This window comes from Microplitis demolitor, chromosome 2 (genome assembly GCF_026212275.2).
Source record: "Microplitis demolitor isolate Queensland-Clemson2020A chromosome 2, iyMicDemo2.1a, whole genome shotgun sequence".
Lineage (NCBI taxonomy): Eukaryota > Metazoa > Arthropoda > Insecta > Hymenoptera > Braconidae > Microplitis > Microplitis demolitor.
This window is the reverse complement of record NC_068546.1, coordinates 21,009,262-21,027,963: the sequence shown is the minus strand read 5'-3', so window position 1 is coordinate 21,027,963 and position 18,702 is coordinate 21,009,262. Positions and strand designations below refer to the sequence as shown.

The window sequence follows — 18,702 nt, the reverse complement described above, 5'->3', positions numbered from 1 at the left end:
TAGAAAAATAACGCTGTCAGCAGACGTCTTGAAGAACGAGGTCAAGGTCCTTGGTAGTAGAGTTCGTTTCCACTTACTGGCTCAGCGAAAATCTTTTGAATTATTGCAGTGTTGATAAAAGAGGATGCAGATGATTCAATTCAGTGGAAAAAGAAGAATAAAAAAATAGCGTAAATGAAAGGTGAAACGATAAAAATTAGTGAGTCATTAAATTCCAGCATTCCAATACTTCCTGTAGTAACTAAAAAGATCCACATTCTTGATCCAGCTATCGGTGAGTCATTCAGTCTGGAGCTAAGGGTAATAAATATTAATTCTATTTTTATTTTTCTTAACGTTATTGCAGAATTTAAACCGACTAGTTTTATTAAATAAATCTTAGGGGTATACGAATTGAATAATTTGAATTTTTGAATTATTCGAGTTTTTGAATTATTTGTTACTTTTCAAATTACGCGATTCAAATGGAGAAAATTCTGATTACTTTTCAAATATTAAATTTTTGTTTAATGGAGCACTTAGTTTTTAAATAATTTTTTCGTAGATTCGGGTCTGAGCTATAATTACTTCAGAAGAAAATTTGAATTTTTGGAAAAACTATTGAAATTTTGAGTCGTTCAAAATAAAATTTTTGAATAATTCGAAAAATTACAAATAATTTGAATTATTCGAACACCACTAATAAATATTTACTAAATCTGACAATTTTCTGGGATTTATGAAAAAAAAAATTTGAAATTTATCAAACAACGGACACACCACTGATACTTTTATACAAAATTAAAGATTGATATGTTAATTTATATTTTAATAAAAATAAAGCTTATATGTATTGTTAATGTACAAAAAATATTGAGTCATGTTTTTTCTTGTTATTCAGTATTTTTAAATTTATATTTAGATAAATATCATATTTCATTGAATTTAAATGTAAAAGTTAATGAGTAGTATTTAAAGTTAATATTCAAAATTAAAATTCAGTAATTATCATTTTTACGATCAATTAAGCTGTGATTAAAAATATTTATGAAACTTTTAAAAGTTCAAAACATGCGATTAAAATATAATTTATTTAGATTATAGATTTAAGGGTCAATATGCCGTTGAAGATAAACAGACAAAAAACAAAGCAGAAACTCATCAAAGGCGAGTTTATATTTTTTTAAAAACACTAGATATTTAAATTAATATAAAATAATAATTTTCGTAGCATTATTTTAGTATTACAAATATTAAAAACTTCAAGTAGGCTCCTAAAAAAATTTACCGAAAAATTTTTCCCGTCATTTCGCATCTAAATACAAGTAAAGAAAAATTTTTTGACACTTGCAATTTACTTACAATTACAATTACAAATACTTATACATTTATCAACAATTTACTGCAAAATTTCTGACGTCAATTAACAAGCAATTGTCAGTCAATTTCTCGTCTGATTAAACATAAAAATGACAGCAATTTCGCATCACTAGCTCTGATACATACAGAGTAATTTATTAATCGGTAAGTTGCATACCCGAGCCATTTTTTCACCAGATTTGTACCTGAAAGTTAAAACTTTTCCTGTTTATGGAAAAAATTTCGCATGCGCTAATTTTCATCATTTGTTATCTCATTGAAAAAAGAACGACTTTCTTCCCTTTAAACAAAGGCAGGAATTTAAACTTTCGATGCAGGTATAGTGAAAAAACACTCGATTTATTTTAGAGTTAAATCTCTAATCTATTTTATAAAGAAACAATTTTAATGTATAATAATTTTATTTACACAATAGTTTTAAATAGTTACATAACAGACCACGATAATAAATATATTTACAATCCTATTTAATTATAAGGACTTTAATTTAATTATCTACCACATATTCAATGGAAGCTGTCCTTCAGGTACTGGTATGCTATTTGTTGCCAAAGTAGTCCTTAAAAAAGCTTCTAGACGACTTATGGGACCTCCAATGACACCACTTTGCTGTAGAAGTGGATAGTACTGATCATTTAAAGTTCTTAGAAGCTTTAAAAATTGGGTTGGGTATGCTTTAAACATCGCGTTTCCACAAACTTGAAGTATGTCGTAAATTAACGTTGCTATGGCATCAACGTGTTTTGTTTTTGGCGCTAAAAAAATTATATAAATTCAAATAAATTGTATTAAAATACTAGCTGACTTGACAGACAAAAAAATTGCTAAGATACCATCTTGTTTTTTCCGTGGAGCAACACATTTAGCCGTTCATTTTTATTTGAGTATATAGAAAAGAGCTTACCTATATTCAAAGTGGCTGCTAGCCATCTCCATGCATTCTGAAGCCCATGAGGATGTGGACAGTTGACACCACGTCTTAAATTAGTCACAATAATCGCAGAGTATAGTCGCATGATTCCAGAAATCCGACACAGAAATTTGTCCTGTCTCTCGATCACACCATCAATGTATTTATATCCTATAGACTTGTAATAATCCTCATTACTTTGTCCCGGTAATTGAGATAAATATACAGGACATATGTAAGGGCAAATAGTGCGAAAGTGAGCTAACAGCAGTCCCATCAAATCTGGAAAGTCACAGCACAGCGCCACAGTAACTGCCGCAACTCCGAACGCCATTTCCGGTTTACTGGAAACTAGAGTCTCTCCTTGATTCTGAAATAAGTTAATTAAATTAATTAGTTCGGTTGCATAGTTCGGTAGAAAAAATGATTTTTTTAAAATTATTTACCACAATATTTTTTGCAAGTAAATTTTTACAGTACGCAACGCTTTCTGGGTATTGATTTATATTGAGATTAGTATTTCCTTGCAACAATAATCGAAGCTTATTGTATTTGTCCATCAAATCTGACCCACTGGCAGCGGATATCGTGTTTACTGGAATATTAATAGCTTTTTGGCACTCGAACCTGAATCTTTTTGTTTCAGGAGACAGTAAAAAATTTTGATAGCACTCAGCATATCGATTCAAAAAAGTTGTTGCGTTTATCAGAATTTGAAGTGACTCTTGGTCTTCGTAAAAATTTGATTCGCTTGGCGGAGTATCTGGCAATTGTTCAGTCAAATTTTCTTGAGGCCCTGTTTGTTTTTGTTGCTCAGAAACCTGGGCTTGAGCCTGAGTGATCGCTTGAATTTTGGCAGCTTCAGCTTCCGCTTGAGCATAAGCGTGAGCTTCCGCTTGTTTGACATCTTGCTCGCGCCTGGCTACTTCTTCATCGTAGAGAGCGTCGATTCTATTGATTTCAATTTTTGAAAGATTGAAAATTTCGTCTGCTTGCTGGACAATATTTTCGGCGTAAGTGACGTCAGCGGAGTTTAATTCACCTCGTCGCGCTTTTTCATTGACGCTTTCGATCTGTTTGTGCAGCTCACGAAATTTGGCAACGAAGGGAGCGAGAGCTTGAGCGACTGCGGTGTGATCTTTCGAACTACTAGAAAGTACGCAGAGAGATTTTATTTTTTCTTTAAACATTTCATCCAGAGAAGTAATTAATGCCTTTCTTTCAGACAATGCCTGATGCTGTTGAGCTTCGCGTTCAAATCTTTCTTTACGTTCCTGAAGTCTTTGAGCGTGAAGCTGCTGCGCATGTCTTCTCTTAATCTCATCCTGCTGTGCCAGTCTCTCCTCATCAGCTTCAAGTCTCGCGAGTTCAGCGGCTCGCTCTTGTTCTTTTTTTGCTGTTAAAATTTCTCTGAGCAAAAGCATTTCTTCCCGGAATGCTTTTGATGCTCGTTCCATTTCTTCTTTTCTTTTCTCCACGGATTTTCTGACTTCTTCTTTGCGCTGGAGTTCATTTTCCACAAGAATTTTTTTTATTGAAAATCTTATTGATCCTCGGGATGAATCAGTAGCAGGCGAAGATTCTTGGGATTTTGATTCATTGATTTTATTATTATTATTGGTGTTATTGGAAACATTTTCAATGTTTTCTTTACATGATGATTCAATTACGGCATTGGGACCAATTGTCACGCTATTTATAGATCCAGAGACTTTTACTGCCTTTTTCAATGTTGATAATTTTACATTTTCGAAAGCATTTGTTATATCTAAGACACTGTAATTCTGTAAATAAATTTTATTCAAATTACCGTCTTTTTAAATAAATAGTAAATAAGTTATGATGCTGAAAGTAATAGACATCTGACAATTTTAATGTTTTTAATTACCAAGCTAATGATCAAAAAATTTTTTAAAAATTACCACATAAAAATTTTTACCTCAGCATTAATTTTGTTCATTTAAAATAAAGAAATTTTTTAAATGACAGCTACTTTCACAATAATAAATTATGAGTGTAAATGTAGTAGACACAAGACAATTTTTAAATTGCACATAAAAAAATTTAAAGAATTAAATTAATAAATTTAAAAAAAATGCATGTACTGATTTTATAATTTTCTAAAAGTCCAGTTTTAAATTTTTTGTTACAACAATTTCATTTTATTATTTAAAAATTTTAAAAATTGTCAGATGGCCGCCAAATTTACTGTCATAATAAATTTTATTTAAATACAAATTTTTAAAATAAATAGTATATAAAATTTATGACATAACCTAAAAAAAAGTAATTAAAAAAAATACTTACAGTATTGTCCAATGAATTATTAATACTCATTATTATATTGTTGTAATAATAAATAAAAAAAAAAAGAACTGTATCACAACTAACTAAAAATTAATAACAACCGTAAAATTTATCGTCTCAAAAGTAAATATTTTACTGAAATGTAAACGTCTATAAAAATTTGTCTTAAATTTCATTAACAAAATAGTTACGTAATTTTCAAAATTATCACTAAAAATTTATTTGTAATTTGTAACTTTCTAATTAATAAATTTATCAGACTAATAAAAAAACGGAAGATTTTATTTTTTTATTTATACAGAGAATAAAAATATGTGCGCTCGCCTTGTCTAGTTTTTTAAAGATTTTTTTTTTTACAGAAATCTACAATAGCAATTTAGTAAAAAGTTATGACACATGATGACACTCAGTGTAAATTTTGATAAATCTGAAGGATCTGAAGTTATCTAAGAATCGATTTATAAATTAAACGATACGATATGGAAGCATCTCATAAAAGTGGCCGTGAGTTCATTTATTCTCACAATAATCAATCGACGCAAATATTTGCCGAGTTAAAAAAAACTTTTGGGATCAACATGTAAGCGTAAATATATTTAACTATCTAATAAATATATTTAATATATTTTATCAACTCATTTATATTATATATTATTTTTTTAAATATTTATGTTTACATTCCATGTAATCATTTTATCACAAACAGTTTCATTAATTATTATTCTAGTAGAGATAATAATTATTGTCACTAGTAAAATTCATTACAATTTTTTTTACCCAGTGCTAAGTGCGTGATACATTAATTGCTATTTATATTTAGACACAGATGATCAATGTTGGAAGGATGGTACTGTCGGTCAATTGCAAACAACAATGCAGAAGTCGAGGATGACGAGGAAGACAGTCCTGAAGAAGAAGTTCCTAATTATAAGGATCAATATCGTAATTTAAAACGAAAACTTAAATTTTTAATTTACGTAAGTTACTTGGCTTTGATATTTGTTTTCAAGTATGACAGTAAGAGTTGGAGACAATTGAAAATAAAAAAAAAAAAAATAAAAAACAAACGTAATATTTATGTAATTTTTCTGTGGTTAAAAAATTATTAGACTGCTGAGTGGCTCAGTTTTAATTTTTACAGTAAAAAATATTGTGTACCTGGGAAAAACGGACCGTGTTAAATTTTTTGTGTTGATTATTTTGTGTTAAATCAACACATTTCACTGTGATACTTAAAAATTTTAAATCGATCTACTGTTTAACACTTTAAAAGTGTTACTTGCTACAAAAATTGTAATTATCAAAATTTATTAAGAGTTACTTTGAAATTAACACAAAATTTATGTTAAAAAGCCAATCGATAGTCACGGAAGAATTATTAGAAAAATTCAAGTGAAGTGGACATTTACAAATGTCAATTTAATTTAAAAATTTTAATTATTAATATATTAAATTTACCATTTACTAAAAGTTGGGATTTTTATCATACCAATAAAAAATATTTAGTTACAATTTCGAATTATTTAATGTAATGTTAAAATTATTTTTTCGCCAAATAAAAATGTGGTTTTGTTTTTTTAAAAGAAATTAATTGATTTACTATTTGCAACTGGTATTAAATATCACGTGATTTTTTTCAAACCCTGACTCTAATAAAAAAATTATTTACTATCAAAAAATATTTGATTGTTAAATAATAATTGTCATCACTGTTGATAATCTCTTCATAATATATTAATTATATTTACTGAATATCCATGGGACAAAAATAAAATGTGAAAGTTAACATTTTTTTTGTCGCCACTGCCATTTAAAAAGTCTTGAATTGACTTCTCGTATTACCCGAATTTTGTCTTGAGATTTTAACCCAAATTTTGCGTTTAAATTCAACACAAATGTGTCCGTTTCTAACACACATTGTGTTAATTTTAACAATAATTTTTACTGTGTAGAAAAAAATTATCTTATGGATCAGATTATGAGCATCATAAATAAATATACTTTATATTTATTGCAGGAAAATGAATGTTTCCAAGAAGCTTTGAGATCAACCCAGCGTAAATTATTAAAAGTAAATCGTGACAAAAGTTTTTTACTCGATCGTTTGCTTCAGTACGAAAAAGTCGACGCCTCATTCAGTGAAAGTGATGAAACCGAATCGTCCGACGATGACGTGTCACGATTAGAAACCTCAAACAAAAAAAGGAAAGTAGAAGTAAATATAAATAATCACACTCCCCACGGTCCATCGCCAGTCAAATCTTCAAGTACAACTAAGAAGAAAAAGTCTGCTCCAAAATCTGCTCCGAAAGCTCAGGCCAACCCCCCTATTCAGACCTCGAACAACGTAATGTCAATGGTGTCAATGATTTCCGATGGACACATGACCCCCGAAGAGGTCGAGCGACACTTAGAGTCGCGTCAGACGTACCTGGAACTGGTGCCCGAAAAAGCGCCGCCGACTGTCCCAACCGAAATGTTCAGCAACGACCCGTCTTTAGACAGTGAGTCTAATGAAGTCGGTGAACTTGAAACCTCGCCGAGTAATATGGGAGAAGATTGTCTCAGTGCTGACATGATGGCTGAATAAACTCTTTTTTTTATTTAAATTATAAATCAGTTAATAAATTTAAAATGGTTTTCTTATAAATAGATAATGTACTTGCGAATAAATTAAAAATTTTTCATATATAAATTCACTTGTTTTTTAAAGCTTTGATACTGACGTGACATATAACCATAATTAAAATTTTTTAAATCATCAACCACTGAAATTTTTTTTTAATATTGACAAGAAAAAAATTATTGAAAAATTCTAATTAGTTTTTTTATGAAATAACAGCAATGGATGCTGAGGAAGATGAAGTAGCAGTCACGCTCGATTGGATAATTAACAGGGTGTCAAATGATTTAGAAAATAATAAAATTGAAGAAGTAAGTCAGTGCGACTTAATGACAAGTAGCGATCATTCAAATGAAGAAAGATCTTGTCGTATTTGCTATGATTTAACACTAGTACCAATCATCTATCCATGTCGGTGTAAGGTAATGAAAAAAAATTTGAAATATGGTTGGCTCTGCGGGCCAGCTTTAAAACTTCCTGCTGTTTTCATCAGAGAACTCGAAATCGTTACTTTTGATAAATTTCTGAGCTCTTCCAGCTCGGTCCGACGATATCTTGGCAACAAATCGACCGATTTTTTTACGGCGGGAAATTAAAATAATTTGAATCCCATAATTTAATTAATTAATTATTTATTATTTAAGTTTTATTAATAGACAATATATAATAATTATATTTGACACAATAACAATAATTACAATTATAAATTCATTTAAAGGGTACGATGGGCGCAATCCATTTGTTTTGTCTAGAACGTTGGCTGGAGGAGAGCAACAGAAACAGTTGTGAACTGTGTGGTTACCAATTTGACATAGAACGCACGCCGCGTTACAGCGCACTGCATTCAATAATAATATGGATTTGCACAAAACAACCAGACCAACAATTATTTGTGCGCAATATACGCGTTGATTTGATACGATGCATGATCGCGACTCCACTGACATTGGGCTCAACTTACGTATGTATCGTAGCCGCGGATTTCTATTCAACAAATAATTACGACAATTTCCCGCCTGCACGATGGACAACTTATTCACTTGTTGCGATGATGCTGCTCGTTGTGTTTTCATATTTCGCATGGATGTACATGGCGTTGCAGTACCATCAGAGAGTGTGGTTTTATTGGTGGCAAAAAACAAGTGTTGTTAAGTTGAGGCATCATCACACGTCGATGGAAGACGTAAATAAAAGTCTGACGATGTACCGCTCGAGGATGAGCCACGGGATCTTGCCAGTCTGAGGACGATCCGCGGCTGTGACTGTTATGACGCCCGTCGTTTCAATGATATTTTACCACGGCTTAATTGTGATATATATATACGTACTTTACTTCCATCTGATACTTTTTTAACCCAAATCTAAATTTTATTTTAAATATTTATTAGTAATAAATACTATTTACTTTTACTTTATCTACTTTTACTTTATTATACTCACGACTTCCGTTCCGATGGCTGCTATATTAGCACCGAATCTCGACATTTCCATTCCCTCGACGTAAACAGGCTGTCCTCTATGGTACCATCTTCGTTCGTACCACAGCTTACCGTCTTCGATTCGCGTCTCAACTAAATTTGCTTCTGGAGAAGGTGGTACATGAGAAGTTGAAATATTTACGGGATTGTTGTAGTGTGGTATTACCACTGAAATAATTGTCAATCCACACTTTTACTTTTTTTTATATTATAATAATTAGAAAAACTTAAGTCATTCAGGTACCTTGTTTCCGTACTGTCGGAACTACTTTTCCTCGACTTATTGCCTTGAGATCATTTTCTATTTCCTTTTCATCTAGTAAATAATTCAATTGAGCTGGAGGTGGTTTTCGACGTTTCTCAACTTTTTCAGGGACTGGGTCATTTGGTCGTCGGCGTAATTTACGTGTCATCACTGGCTTTACCTTAAAAATTTAATGATTTACTAAATTATTATTATTTATTTTAATGATCAGAGGGTTTTCCCCAGTAGACATCAAATGGGTGTTAATGTAACAGACATCAGACAGATTTTAAACTATAATTTCATAGAGATGTCTCCTACATTCACACTCATGACATCAACAAGGTTAGTAAGCGCAGCAGGGCAAGTTTCGTTGTCTAAATAGATGGAGAGACCCGAGGATTTTTGCATCCGCGATACCAGAAACTCAACTTGCGATGAACAAGTTGGTATTCTAGCTAACACAGATACAAAAGACACATTCCTTCAAGGACACCAACAATGAGTACGAACATGACACGGTAGTTTAGGTAAAGTTTTCTAATTTTTAACAGGAGATCCTGATATATCTGGTGTTTGTGCTTTTCTTTAACCTGGATGTTATACTCGACATAAATGTCACGAGTGGTTTTATCAAAGAGCACAGTTTCAGGTTTGTTGTGATAAATATTCCGAGTTGTGAATAAATGTGGCAACGGTCATTCTCAACAACTTGCGGAATATCTTCTGGTAGATAAAGCAGCACTGGTATCTTATTGATACCATGAGTATGTCGATTATTATTATTTATAATTTACCTCTGTTGAATCACCGGTTAATTCCATCGTTTGCCGATCGGATTCGATCATTTTTCTTTTCTCTTCCATGTCAGTCAATAAATTTTCTTTTAGATCTATTTTTTTTTCTTCAAATTCTTTTCCAGCAGCTTTTTTTTCACATATATAATCTCTCTCTGCCCACTCGATAAGATAGTCACGATGAATTATATTCAGACGTAATCTATAAATAGATAAATTTATTATTTAAAATTTTATTGATATTTTTAATAAAAGCGGAACTTAATCAGCATCCAGCCCTCTTCCTTATATATTTGATTAATGAGTGATTTTAAGCTCATCAATTAAATAAATAAATCATACCTTTCATGATACTGTGACTCCAAACGCTTTAATTTACGAATAAATTCAGGATGACTCCCATCATTTAATTGTTGAAGTTGTTTTTTTAAATTTCCTAATTTATCTTGATAAACTCTATAATAAATTATTATTATTATTATTATGTATTTTAATCTACAATATAAATATAAATAAATAATAATTTACAACTTACTGCTCTTTTATTTCTGTCAATTCTTCAGATTTTCCCATGTCAGTTTCGCTCGCTTCTTCAGTATCTAAAAGTAATTATTTTAAATAATTATAATTAATTTTAGATCATTATCCTGAAGTTAGCAGACAGTTAACAATTTTTGGATTCTTTTTTCAACAATTTAATTTAAAATCATTCTCAAACAGTCTCTCCTTCTTTTTAAAAATGAGTTTTGACGAATTAATTAAAAAAAAATTGAAATTTGAATTGTAAAAAAGACAACGTCGCAATTTTACCGAAGTCTAGAATTTGAAAAAAAAAAACTAGAGTGTGAATGTAAGTGATGATTAGAAATTTTTGAATTTTTCAATAAATAAATAGAGAATATTTAGAATAAAAATTTAAAAAATGCATATTTAGACAATTGAAAAATCAGTACGCGCATTTTTTGAAAATTTCATTATTTTATTTATTTAAAATTTATAAATCGTCAAACATCTGCTACATTCGCGCTCAAAAAATTACCCAGTTATCAATTAGAAGTTAAACGAAATTTGTTGAGTAAATTTTCGCCTACGAAATTTAAAAATTCAAATTACAAAATTGACATGAAGATTTTTTGAAATTTATTTTGAAAATTTTTTATCTCCCAATTGATGATTGTCATTGAAAATTTAAAAAAAAGCGGGCTCTGTTTGAAAATGACCTTAAAAAAAAAACTAAAAATATACACATGTAAAAAATTAAAAAAACTATAAGTGCATTTTTCTAAAATTTTTTTTTATTTATCGTTTTTAAAAAAACCAAAAATAAGTAAACGTCCGATAATTGACACTTAACCTGTCAGTGAATTCTAACCTCATTCATGTCAAAAAAACTTAATTAAAAAATATAAACAAATAAATACTAACCTTCATCACTTTCATCTGGATCATCAACGTCCCGATCATCATCCATATATTCCTCGTTATCATCATCAAGATCAAAATCATCAGGACCATAGACAGCCGAGAAAGGAGATCCTTGATACGACATTTTTTCCAACTTTCCCAACAATAAATTCAAATTAATCACTTAAATTACATATATATTTTCATATTTATCATTTAATTAAATCTATATAATTACCATTAGTTTATATATATTTATATCAACTTTAAAATATAAAAAGAATTAAATTTTAAATTATTGTTTGTAACTCGGATTCGGAGCAATTCGAAGTCAACTCGATTCATATGCGAATGCCAAGCAAGCAGATGATGCAGTTGAAGTTTTTTATGATCTGAAGTTGAATCACAACAAACAAATTATGTTTTTTCCCTCTTACTCTTCTATGAAGTTTGAATTTCTGTCGGCAAGTGGGAGTGAGAAAAGAGAAAATTTCAAAAACTCGCGCTAACTGTCGGTAGAAATTTGAATTATTTTCTATACTGACTTAGACAAGTTGATTTGTGTTAAAAAATAGAAAATAATCTAGAAAATAAGACAATATTCTCAATTATTCTATCGAATATTATCAATATTGTCATTATTAATTTTACTATTTTATCTACGCGCAAAATTGAAAGCTGGTTAAAAAAAAATTAGTCGTAAGTAATTTTTAGAATAATTTGTGTTTTTTCATAGGTTATAGTTAGCATGATGTAATTAATCGTTAAAATAATTTTATTGATTGAAGGTATGAAAATTTGTTAAATAATTAAGTGAAAAATTGAGTAGCTGATAAATTTATTTAAATAATTAAATGAAACGACGGAAATTGTCTGTGCGAACGAGCGGCCGTAGAAAAAGTTACAAGATGAATTCACTTGATGATTCAGTTATTTTGTGTGATGTCAGTTCGAAGATAAATAAAAAATCGTCGATTAATTTGAAAAATTCGTCTAGGAGACGAAGTAGATCTAGTGTGAGAACCCGGTCGAATTTAAGTAACAGAAAACCCCTACATCCTGTACATAAAAGTCCGTTAAGTCGCAACACGTGGTAACTATTATTTACTTTTTATTATTATCATTATGACGTTTGATTTTTTATTACTTTGGAACTGTGGAAAACAAAAAAATTTAAAGGCCAGATAAGAAAACTAGACACTAAGCTACAATTTGTCTTTTTTATTTTTTTTTGTACGACCATTTTCCTTTGAGTTACAACCTGTTGATATTCACTTGAAAATTAAAATTTTTTTTAACATTCTTCAATTTTTATTACTAGTGTATTTTGAATTTAATTTACCCAGTAATATTTACTAAATATAGATATACAAATCCATGGAGTGATCTAGTACTAGTTCTCTGATCATGCACTAGTTCTTTGATCATGAATCGTGGATCAGGAATCAGTTATCATGGGACTTTTCCATGACTTAAAAATTGACAATCAAAAATTTTCAGGACTATGTCTAAGAAGTTCAGAGTCTTTATGGATTTTTAATTCTTTATGAGACTTAGAAAAATTATTTTACACTTTTTAGTCTATTTTAAAAACGTGTTACATTAAAATTGTTTTTTTTTTACTTAAATAATTTTTAATTGTTTGTTTTTTAAAATGAATTTTTCATAATTATAATAAAATAGCTTGAAGAAGTCACCGCTGTCAATTATTAAAAGAAAACGTTTAGAAGAAATTGAAATATTACCAGCTAAAAAAAGACAAAAAGCTAATCTCAGTGAGACTATAGTCATCAGTGATGATGATGATGATGAAGATGATGATAATGATAAAAATAATACAAATAAAGTTATCAGTAAGAGATTTAAAAAAAATCCAGAAGTTATTGTCGTAGACAATTGCGGCTCTTCTAATGTAAATAATAAAAGATTAAAATCTTGTGATGACAATCAAAGTAGTTCGGAGATAAAGAGAAGGAAAAAGATGGAGGAGAAAATTTTGGAAAGAAGAAATATGAGGAGAATGGAAAATCTTAAGCGGACGCAAAATCGTGCTCGTAAAAAAGCTGGTACTAATTTTATTTACTTAAAATAAAATTTATGACTCAGACATTTATATGAATATTTATAACAATAACCCTGGGTAAAAAGTCTTATATGTATGTATATTTTATTGTTGTAGGTGACATCAAAAACAATAATGATGAAGATGACATCGCTGTGATCTGGTCTTCAGAAAACGGAAAAAATACTCCAGTAGATAAAAGAAATGAAGAAACAATTAGTATAGATAATACTGAAAAAAAAACTGAAGTATTATTTTTCGTTGACACGATAGGCGATGACAGTAATTTAAAAAAAATTTCTTTGCTGCCTCCTTCGCAGGCTTTGTATACAACAAACTCATTTCCGAAAGTTCAAACAGTTCCTACAACTGCTACTACAACAATAACATCAGAAAAAGTCATTAATAATAATAATAATGATCATAATAAAGTAACAGATGATACTTGTAATAAAACTTGTCGTAAATTACGAGAGATTATTGTCGATGGTCTTAATGTTGCATTCGGGTATGTTCGATTTATTTTAAATTCTTTGTTTAAGAGCTTTTTAAGACACTCAAGTAGCGCACGGCTTTTTGACATCTATAAGATGTAAGTTTTGAGGTTTTTTTTGACATTGATGAGACACCAAAATGTTGACAGAGTGATAAGAAATTTATGTCACCAAAAAATATCTGCTTAACAGACGACTCAAGTGACGACAAAATTTAAATTACCATTAAGCCAAAGTTGTCTGTGCTACTTGGGCAGTGCCCCCCCCCCCTTCCACTTTTTAAAAATATTTAATAACTCCTGTCGTAATTGTAATCAAATTTAATTAATGAAGAAAATTAAAGCATAACTGTTAATTAATTTTTAGATACTCACTTGGAAAAAAACTTTTCCAAAAAAATGGCTTGCAGCTAATATTAGATTATTTCCAAGATCGTGGGCACACTATTAAAATATTTTTACCACAAAATCAACGAAATCGAAATCGTGAATTTCTGGAACAATGGTATCGTGAAGGTTTAGTTGTTTTTACTCCTAGCAGAAATGTTGGTGGTAAAAAAATAGTACCTTATGACGACAGGTAATTATTGTTACTATTTTCGATTCATATATATATTGGGTATTCCATGCTAAATCATACAAATTAAAAAATTTTAATTTTTCGTCGGATTTTTGTGACTATTATTTTATTTCGATTTTTGAAAATTTGAAAAATTTCCTTTTCTCTATTAATCCAAAGTATTTTTTATTTTTATATATTTCTCAAGTAGTTTTTAAAATTTTTCGCAGGAAACGCATTTAAAATTAATAAGCAGTCGTTTTCTTTACTTTTTTTTTTTTAATTATAAATTTTTTTATACAGATTTATTGTAGAATACGCAACGAAATGCAAGGGCATTATAATTTCCTCAGACCAGTACCGCGATTTGTGGAAAGAAAAACCTGAATGGCGCGAAACAATCGAAAATAGATTACTAGCACCGACGTTTGTTGGTGAGTATGTCATGTTTCCAGATGATCCGTTAGGTAGAGGTGGTCCGTCGCTGTATGAATTTCTGAGGCATTAATTCTGTAAATGCTGCTTAATTTTTAATTGATTAAATATTTTATTATTTATTTAATGTATGTATAAACATTTTTCTTATCGCTTTACGAAAAAAACATATTTTTAAATTATAATAAAATTTTTATTCTTTTTTTTAAATATTATAAAAAAATTATTACGTGTTTGTATGTACATGCTTCTGTTTCTATTTTAAGTATAAATATTCAAAATAAATAATAATATTTATATAAAAAATTTGTGGAAAAATTTATATTGGATCCCAGGATGGTCTCCAACACCATTTTCGAGATTGACGCACAAAGTCCATACTCTCTTGAGCTGTTTCGCGAGCTAATCGCTGCATCGGCGTTGCTGTATTTGAATCTATTTTAGCACTTGATAAAATTTTTTCGTGCTCCAACGCTGAATTTACATCTGCAAAAAAAACATGAATAATTATTGACCCTGTAGGTCAATCCCAAGACTTCCCGCTGTTTTCGAACTTCGCAGTCAAAAAATGGATTGTCGTTCAACCAAAAAAATAAAATTACTCTGAACACATCTTGCTCAGCAAGTTTTTGCAGTGAAATATTTTCGACTAAATGACAAGTTGATGTAAATTTGCGATCGTAACTAATTGTAATTTTACAGAAAAACTTGCCATCAATTCGAAGTTAAGCTTTCAATTAACTTAACGTCATCTGACAGTAACATTTTAAGTCAAATTGAATTGGTTACAGAAAATCTACTGTCAACTTAACTGCAACTTTTTGCTGTCAAGTTGACTTCAGATTCTGGCCGTAGCTTCAAGTTAACTCGCGGCTTGTTGACAACTTTCAGCTCGTATAACTGTTGCCGACAAGTTGCTCAGAAACTTGGTGACAGGTTGCGGCAATAGCTTCTGAGCAACTTGAAGCCAACTTGTAGTCAACAGCTACACAACTGAAAGTTGTCGTCAAGTTCGTACTTATTTTCGCATGTATTTTTATATCTATATTTACTAAATATATATACAAATACATGAGTGATCGGGTACTGGGTCTCTTACCTTAAAATAGCAAAAGTACTTACTTGTCTTAGAAAATAATTTATTAAGTACATAGTTATCATCATCAACGACTGCTGCATTTGATGATTCTCCAGAATCAGAATGACCGAGCCTGCGGCCAATCAAACAAGACACCTGTTCCCCATCGAACAGCGCCGACACTTTACTCTCTTTTCTCCGAGACAATTCCTTGGATTTACATTTTTTTTTATCATCCTTAGAATTGTTATCTCCAAAAAGCCGATCAGATTCAGTAGCAGTGCCATCGATCGGTTCATTTAAATTAAACAGTTCAGTTAAATCAGACGTCTGAAACAGCCTTCGCTGACGCGGATCATCCAGAACCCGATTTGACAGCAACAGTTTAAAAATCTGTCGATGATAAATTTTTTCTTCAATAGTACCCGCAGTGATCAATCGGTAAATGGTCACTTGCTTATCCTGCCCAATTCGCCACGAGCGTTCACGTGCCTGGGCATCAGTAGCCGGGTTCCAGTCGGGATCATAAATGATGACACGATTAGCTCCAGTTAAGTTGATTCCTAAACCCCCGACTCTTGTCGTTGAAATGAAAACAAGATAAGAATTATCCTCATTAAATTTACGAATCGTTCTTTGGCGCTCGGACATCGCCGTCGAGCCATCAAGTCTCAGGTACGTGTAGCCTTCCTGCTGGATCAAAGCCTCCAGTATATGGAGCATTTGCCTGCTCTGTGTAAAAATTACTACCCGATGACCCTGACGTTTCCAAATTTTCAGGAGCGATCTCACCACCGTCATCTTTCCCGACCTCTTCCAGAATCCAAACTTCTCTAGATCAATGTTCTCACTGGCATCCATTTCTTCATCAGAACCTTCATCATCTTTAGTATAAATGTACAAATCAGGATGATTGCATAATTTTCTCAATGTTGTCAGTGCGACTAAAAGTTTCGCTCGGTATCTGTTGTCACCAGCGGCTGATTTTTCATGTAATACTGAGCTAACGCAGTCAGACTTCAAAAACTCTTTGTACAAATGAGTCTGTTCCTTAGTAAGACTGCAAAATAAAACTTGTTCATTTTTTTCCGGCAAGTTAATGTGATGTCTGACATCATTTTTAGTTCGCCTTAACATGTAGGGACTGATCGCTTCCTTCAGCATCGTGGCGACTTGTAGAGCCGTTGCTTCTTGTAGTAAAGAAGCGTTGGCGTATCCGCCTCTGGTGATTGGCGTAGCGCAGTGCTCTATAAATGCATCAATGGTCCCAAGTTTCCCAGGCAAAATGAAGTCGAACAGAGACCATAACTCTTTGAGTGAATTCTGCATTGGGCTGCCGGTCAACAGAAGCCGGTGGGGGGTACAAAATTTTTTTACGACTTTGGTAACCTTCGCCTGGGGATTGCGGATCTTGTGACCCTCATCCAAGACGACGTAGTGCCACTTGTAGGGCACGAGTAAGTCTGCGTGATTCAAGACACCGGAGTATGAAGTCAGCAAAACTCCGCCGGTCTTCAGACTTTCGAGTAAATCTTCAGGGTCGCCTTGATGGGTTCCCGAGTGATGCAGGGTTACGACTCGCAGGGAAGGCCACCAGTCGTGGAAATGATGGACCCACTGCTCTAGTAACGTCGCTGGGCATACGATCAAAGTGGGACCAAGTCCCCGAAATCTGCCGCCATCGGACAGCAGTTCGCTGCAATCAAGGCCAGCAAAAAATGCTATCACCTGGACAGTTTTACCCAGACCCATTTCGTCACCGAGTAAACCTCCTAAGTTACGGCCGTGTAACTCCCAGAGCCAGCGAACTGATACCTTTTGATACTCGTACAGTTTTTTCCACAGTGACCGCGGAACTTTGAATAAATTATCAACAGTCCGAAGACTGTCATCAAACCTAGTGGATTTTATTTTTTCGTCGACTCTTTTTTTGTACAACGATTCATCCCCATCGTCAAGAATTCTGCATCTCTTCTTTGATGAGTCAATTGACAGACGTTTTTTTTTCGCTTTAGAAACTTTGCTGGTTTCTTCCTCTGAATCTTCGTCACTGGGGACGTATTCGCTGCCGCTGTCATCCTGATTGTCTTGATGGTTTTTCAAAGACCCAGATGGTTTCGGAGGTTCCGTAGAAACTGGTGGTGCTTCTTCTTCTTCATTCTGTTTAAGAGAAGACGAATTTGAAGATTCTGAACTTTTTCTGCTTTTTGTCTTACGCTTTTTGCTGGTTAAGTTTTCTTTGGCCTGCTGCAACTTGGAAAGCTTTGGCTTCTGAAGACTCTTTTTCTTAGCGGCAAACTCTGCTTGTCTCTTAAGATATTTTTCCAAGTCCAGTAGTCCACTGCCGGCATTTAGTGAACCAGGGGAATCAGTTTTCTTCGACTCAGCTTCAAAAGGTGTGATCTCTCCCACTTTTACACGTCGATCTAATTCAGCATTTTCAAAATTTGTTTCTTTTTCTTCTGCTTTATCTGATGACGTAACGGATGATACTAAAGACTTTGAATTTAATTCTATGTGATGTGACAGTTCTTGATGAATACTTTCTTCACTGCGGATTTTGATGATCTAAAAAAAAAATAAATCTTTATACACTGAGTTGTAAATTTAAAAAAAATATTTTACCTCTTTGAGATCATTGACTTTATCATCGCTAGCTGTCTCATCGTCTTCATCCATTTTAAATACTTATTATTGTTTATAATTTGAATTATTAAATTTTTGGTTTATTCATGTGTAAGTAATTTAAAAAAAGCATGAACTGGCATAAGCTTGTAGCAAGTAAATATAATTATAAATTTATAAGTATACAAAACATATGTCTACCTATACCAAATGTAATGAGACTTTTGTATAGTGTAGTACATCAACGACGGTTACTAGAATAGTTACTATTCTAGTAACCTTGATCAACGCTTAGATGGAAAATTATTTGTGCGCATGACGAAACTTT

The 18,702-nt window shown here is 31.7% G+C and overlaps 6 protein-coding genes across 7 annotated transcripts; 3 read left to right on the top strand and 3 right to left on the bottom strand.

Moving 5' to 3' along the window:
* Positions 1-1,425: 1,425 nt before the first annotated feature.
* On the bottom strand, positions 1,426-4,895 carry LOC103570890 (mRNA export factor GLE1). The gene is made up of 4 exons (XM_008548779.3): positions 4,577-4,895; positions 2,716-4,053; positions 2,264-2,639; positions 1,426-2,114 (listed from the first exon to the last, which is right to left on the bottom strand). The coding sequence occupies exons 1-4, from the start codon at positions 4,604-4,606 to the stop codon at positions 1,855-1,857; spliced, it is 2,004 nt and encodes a 667-aa protein (XP_008547001.1). The 5' UTR covers positions 4,607-4,895; the 3' UTR covers positions 1,426-1,854.
* A 162-nt stretch (positions 4,896-5,057) lies between these two features.
* On the top strand, positions 5,058-7,281 carry LOC103570889 (INO80 complex subunit E). The gene is made up of 3 exons (XM_008548778.3): positions 5,058-5,156; positions 5,397-5,553; positions 6,594-7,281. The coding sequence occupies exons 2-3, from the start codon at positions 5,410-5,412 to the stop codon at positions 7,164-7,166; spliced, it is 717 nt and encodes a 238-aa protein (XP_008547000.1). The 5' UTR covers positions 5,058-5,156; positions 5,397-5,409; the 3' UTR covers positions 7,167-7,281.
* A 551-nt stretch (positions 7,282-7,832) lies between these two features.
* Positions 7,833-8,442, top strand: LOC103570887 (E3 ubiquitin-protein ligase MARCHF2-like). Its single transcript, XM_008548775.3, has one exon. The coding sequence runs from the start codon at positions 7,924-7,926 to the stop codon at positions 8,440-8,442; it is 519 nt and encodes a 172-aa protein (XP_008546997.1). The 5' UTR covers positions 7,833-7,923.
* A 22-nt stretch (positions 8,443-8,464) lies between these two features.
* Positions 8,465-11,555, bottom strand: LOC103570888 (sin3 histone deacetylase corepressor complex component SDS3). 2 transcript variants are annotated; one of them, XM_008548776.3, is made up of 8 exons: positions 11,361-11,555; positions 11,144-11,276; positions 10,254-10,317; positions 10,061-10,174; positions 9,719-9,920; positions 8,922-9,102; positions 8,640-8,845; positions 8,465-8,560 (listed from the first exon to the last, which is right to left on the bottom strand). In XM_008548776.3, the coding sequence occupies exons 1-8, from the start codon at positions 11,361-11,363 to the stop codon at positions 8,465-8,467; spliced, it is 999 nt and encodes a 332-aa protein (XP_008546998.1). In that variant the 5' UTR covers positions 11,364-11,555. The 2 variants fall into 2 exon arrangements, with proteins under 2 accessions (XP_008546998.1, XP_008546999.1); XM_008548777.3 differs by having other exon boundaries at positions 8,640-8,782.
* Positions 11,556-11,659: 104 nt separating this feature from the next.
* On the top strand, positions 11,660-14,841 carry LOC103570886 (NEDD4-binding protein 1). Its single transcript, XM_008548773.2, has 6 exons — positions 11,660-11,821; positions 11,911-12,215; positions 12,806-13,188; positions 13,302-13,692; positions 14,045-14,257; positions 14,540-14,841. The coding sequence occupies exons 2-6, from the start codon at positions 11,977-11,979 to the stop codon at positions 14,742-14,744; spliced, it is 1,431 nt and encodes a 476-aa protein (XP_008546995.1). The 5' UTR covers positions 11,660-11,821; positions 11,911-11,976; the 3' UTR covers positions 14,745-14,841.
* Positions 14,842-14,891: 50 nt separating this feature from the next.
* On the bottom strand, positions 14,892-18,615 carry LOC103570885 (DNA excision repair protein ERCC-6). The gene is made up of 3 exons (XM_008548772.3): positions 18,375-18,615; positions 15,794-18,317; positions 14,892-15,157 (listed from the first exon to the last, which is right to left on the bottom strand). Exons 1-3 carry the CDS (start codon positions 18,426-18,428, stop codon positions 14,991-14,993), a joined length of 2,745 nt encoding a protein of 914 aa, XP_008546994.1. The 5' UTR covers positions 18,429-18,615; the 3' UTR covers positions 14,892-14,990.
* Between the last annotated feature and the right edge of the window lie 87 nt (positions 18,616-18,702).

What these genes read in the sequence shown, in the direction of transcription:
- LOC103570890 (XM_008548779.3), bottom strand. Translation starts at nt 4,606, where the DNA reads ATGAGTATTAATAATTCATTGGACAATACT. An exon ending in ATAATTCATTGGACAATACT is followed by an intron (nt 4,054 to 4,576) that starts GTAAGTATTTTT and finishes ATTTATTTACAG; the next exon opens with AATTACAGTGTCTTAGATAT. An exon ending in AGCAGCCACTTTGAATATAG is followed by an intron (nt 2,115 to 2,263) that starts GTAAGCTCTTTT and finishes TAATTTTTTTAG; the next exon opens with CGCCAAAAACAAAACACGTT.
- LOC103570889 (XM_008548778.3), top strand. Translation starts at nt 5,410, where the DNA reads ATGTTGGAAGGATGGTACTGTCGGTCAATTGCAAACAACAATGCAGAA. An exon ending in AACTTAAATTTTTAATTTAC is followed by an intron (nt 5,554 to 6,593) that starts GTAAGTTACTTG and finishes TATTTATTGCAG; the next exon opens with GAAAATGAATGTTTCCAAGA.
- LOC103570887 (XM_008548775.3), top strand. Translation starts at nt 7,924, where the DNA reads ATGGGCGCAATCCATTTGTTTTGTCTAGAACGTTGGCTGGAGGAGAGC.
- LOC103570888 (XM_008548776.3), bottom strand. An exon ending in TTGACAGAAATAAAAGAGCA is followed by an intron (nt 10,175 to 10,253) that starts GTAAGTTGTAAA and finishes AATTTATTATAG; the next exon opens with AGTTTATCAAGATAAATTAG. An exon ending in CAGCCATCGGAACGGAAGTC is followed by an intron (nt 8,561 to 8,639) that starts GTGAGTATAATA and finishes AATAAAATTTAG; the next exon opens with ATTTGGGTTAAAAAAGTATC.
- LOC103570886 (XM_008548773.2), top strand. Translation starts at nt 11,977, where the DNA reads ATGAAACGACGGAAATTGTCTGTGCGAACGAGCGGCCGTAGAAAAAGT. An exon ending in CCGTTAAGTCGCAACACGTG is followed by an intron (nt 12,216 to 12,805) that starts GTAACTATTATT and finishes ATAATAAAATAG; the next exon opens with CTTGAAGAAGTCACCGCTGT. An exon ending in ATAGTACCTTATGACGACAG is followed by an intron (nt 14,258 to 14,539) that starts GTAATTATTGTT and finishes TTTTTTATACAG; the next exon opens with ATTTATTGTAGAATACGCAA.
- LOC103570885 (XM_008548772.3), bottom strand. Translation starts at nt 18,428, where the DNA reads ATGGATGAAGACGATGAGACAGCTAGCGATGATAAAGTCAATGATCTC. An exon ending in AAGTCAATGATCTCAAAGAG is followed by an intron (nt 18,318 to 18,374) that starts GTAAAATATTTT and finishes TTTTTTTTTTAG; the next exon opens with ATCATCAAAATCCGCAGTGA. An exon ending in TAAATTATTTTCTAAGACAA is followed by an intron (nt 15,158 to 15,793) that starts GTAAGTACTTTT and finishes TTTTTTTTGCAG; the next exon opens with ATGTAAATTCAGCGTTGGAG.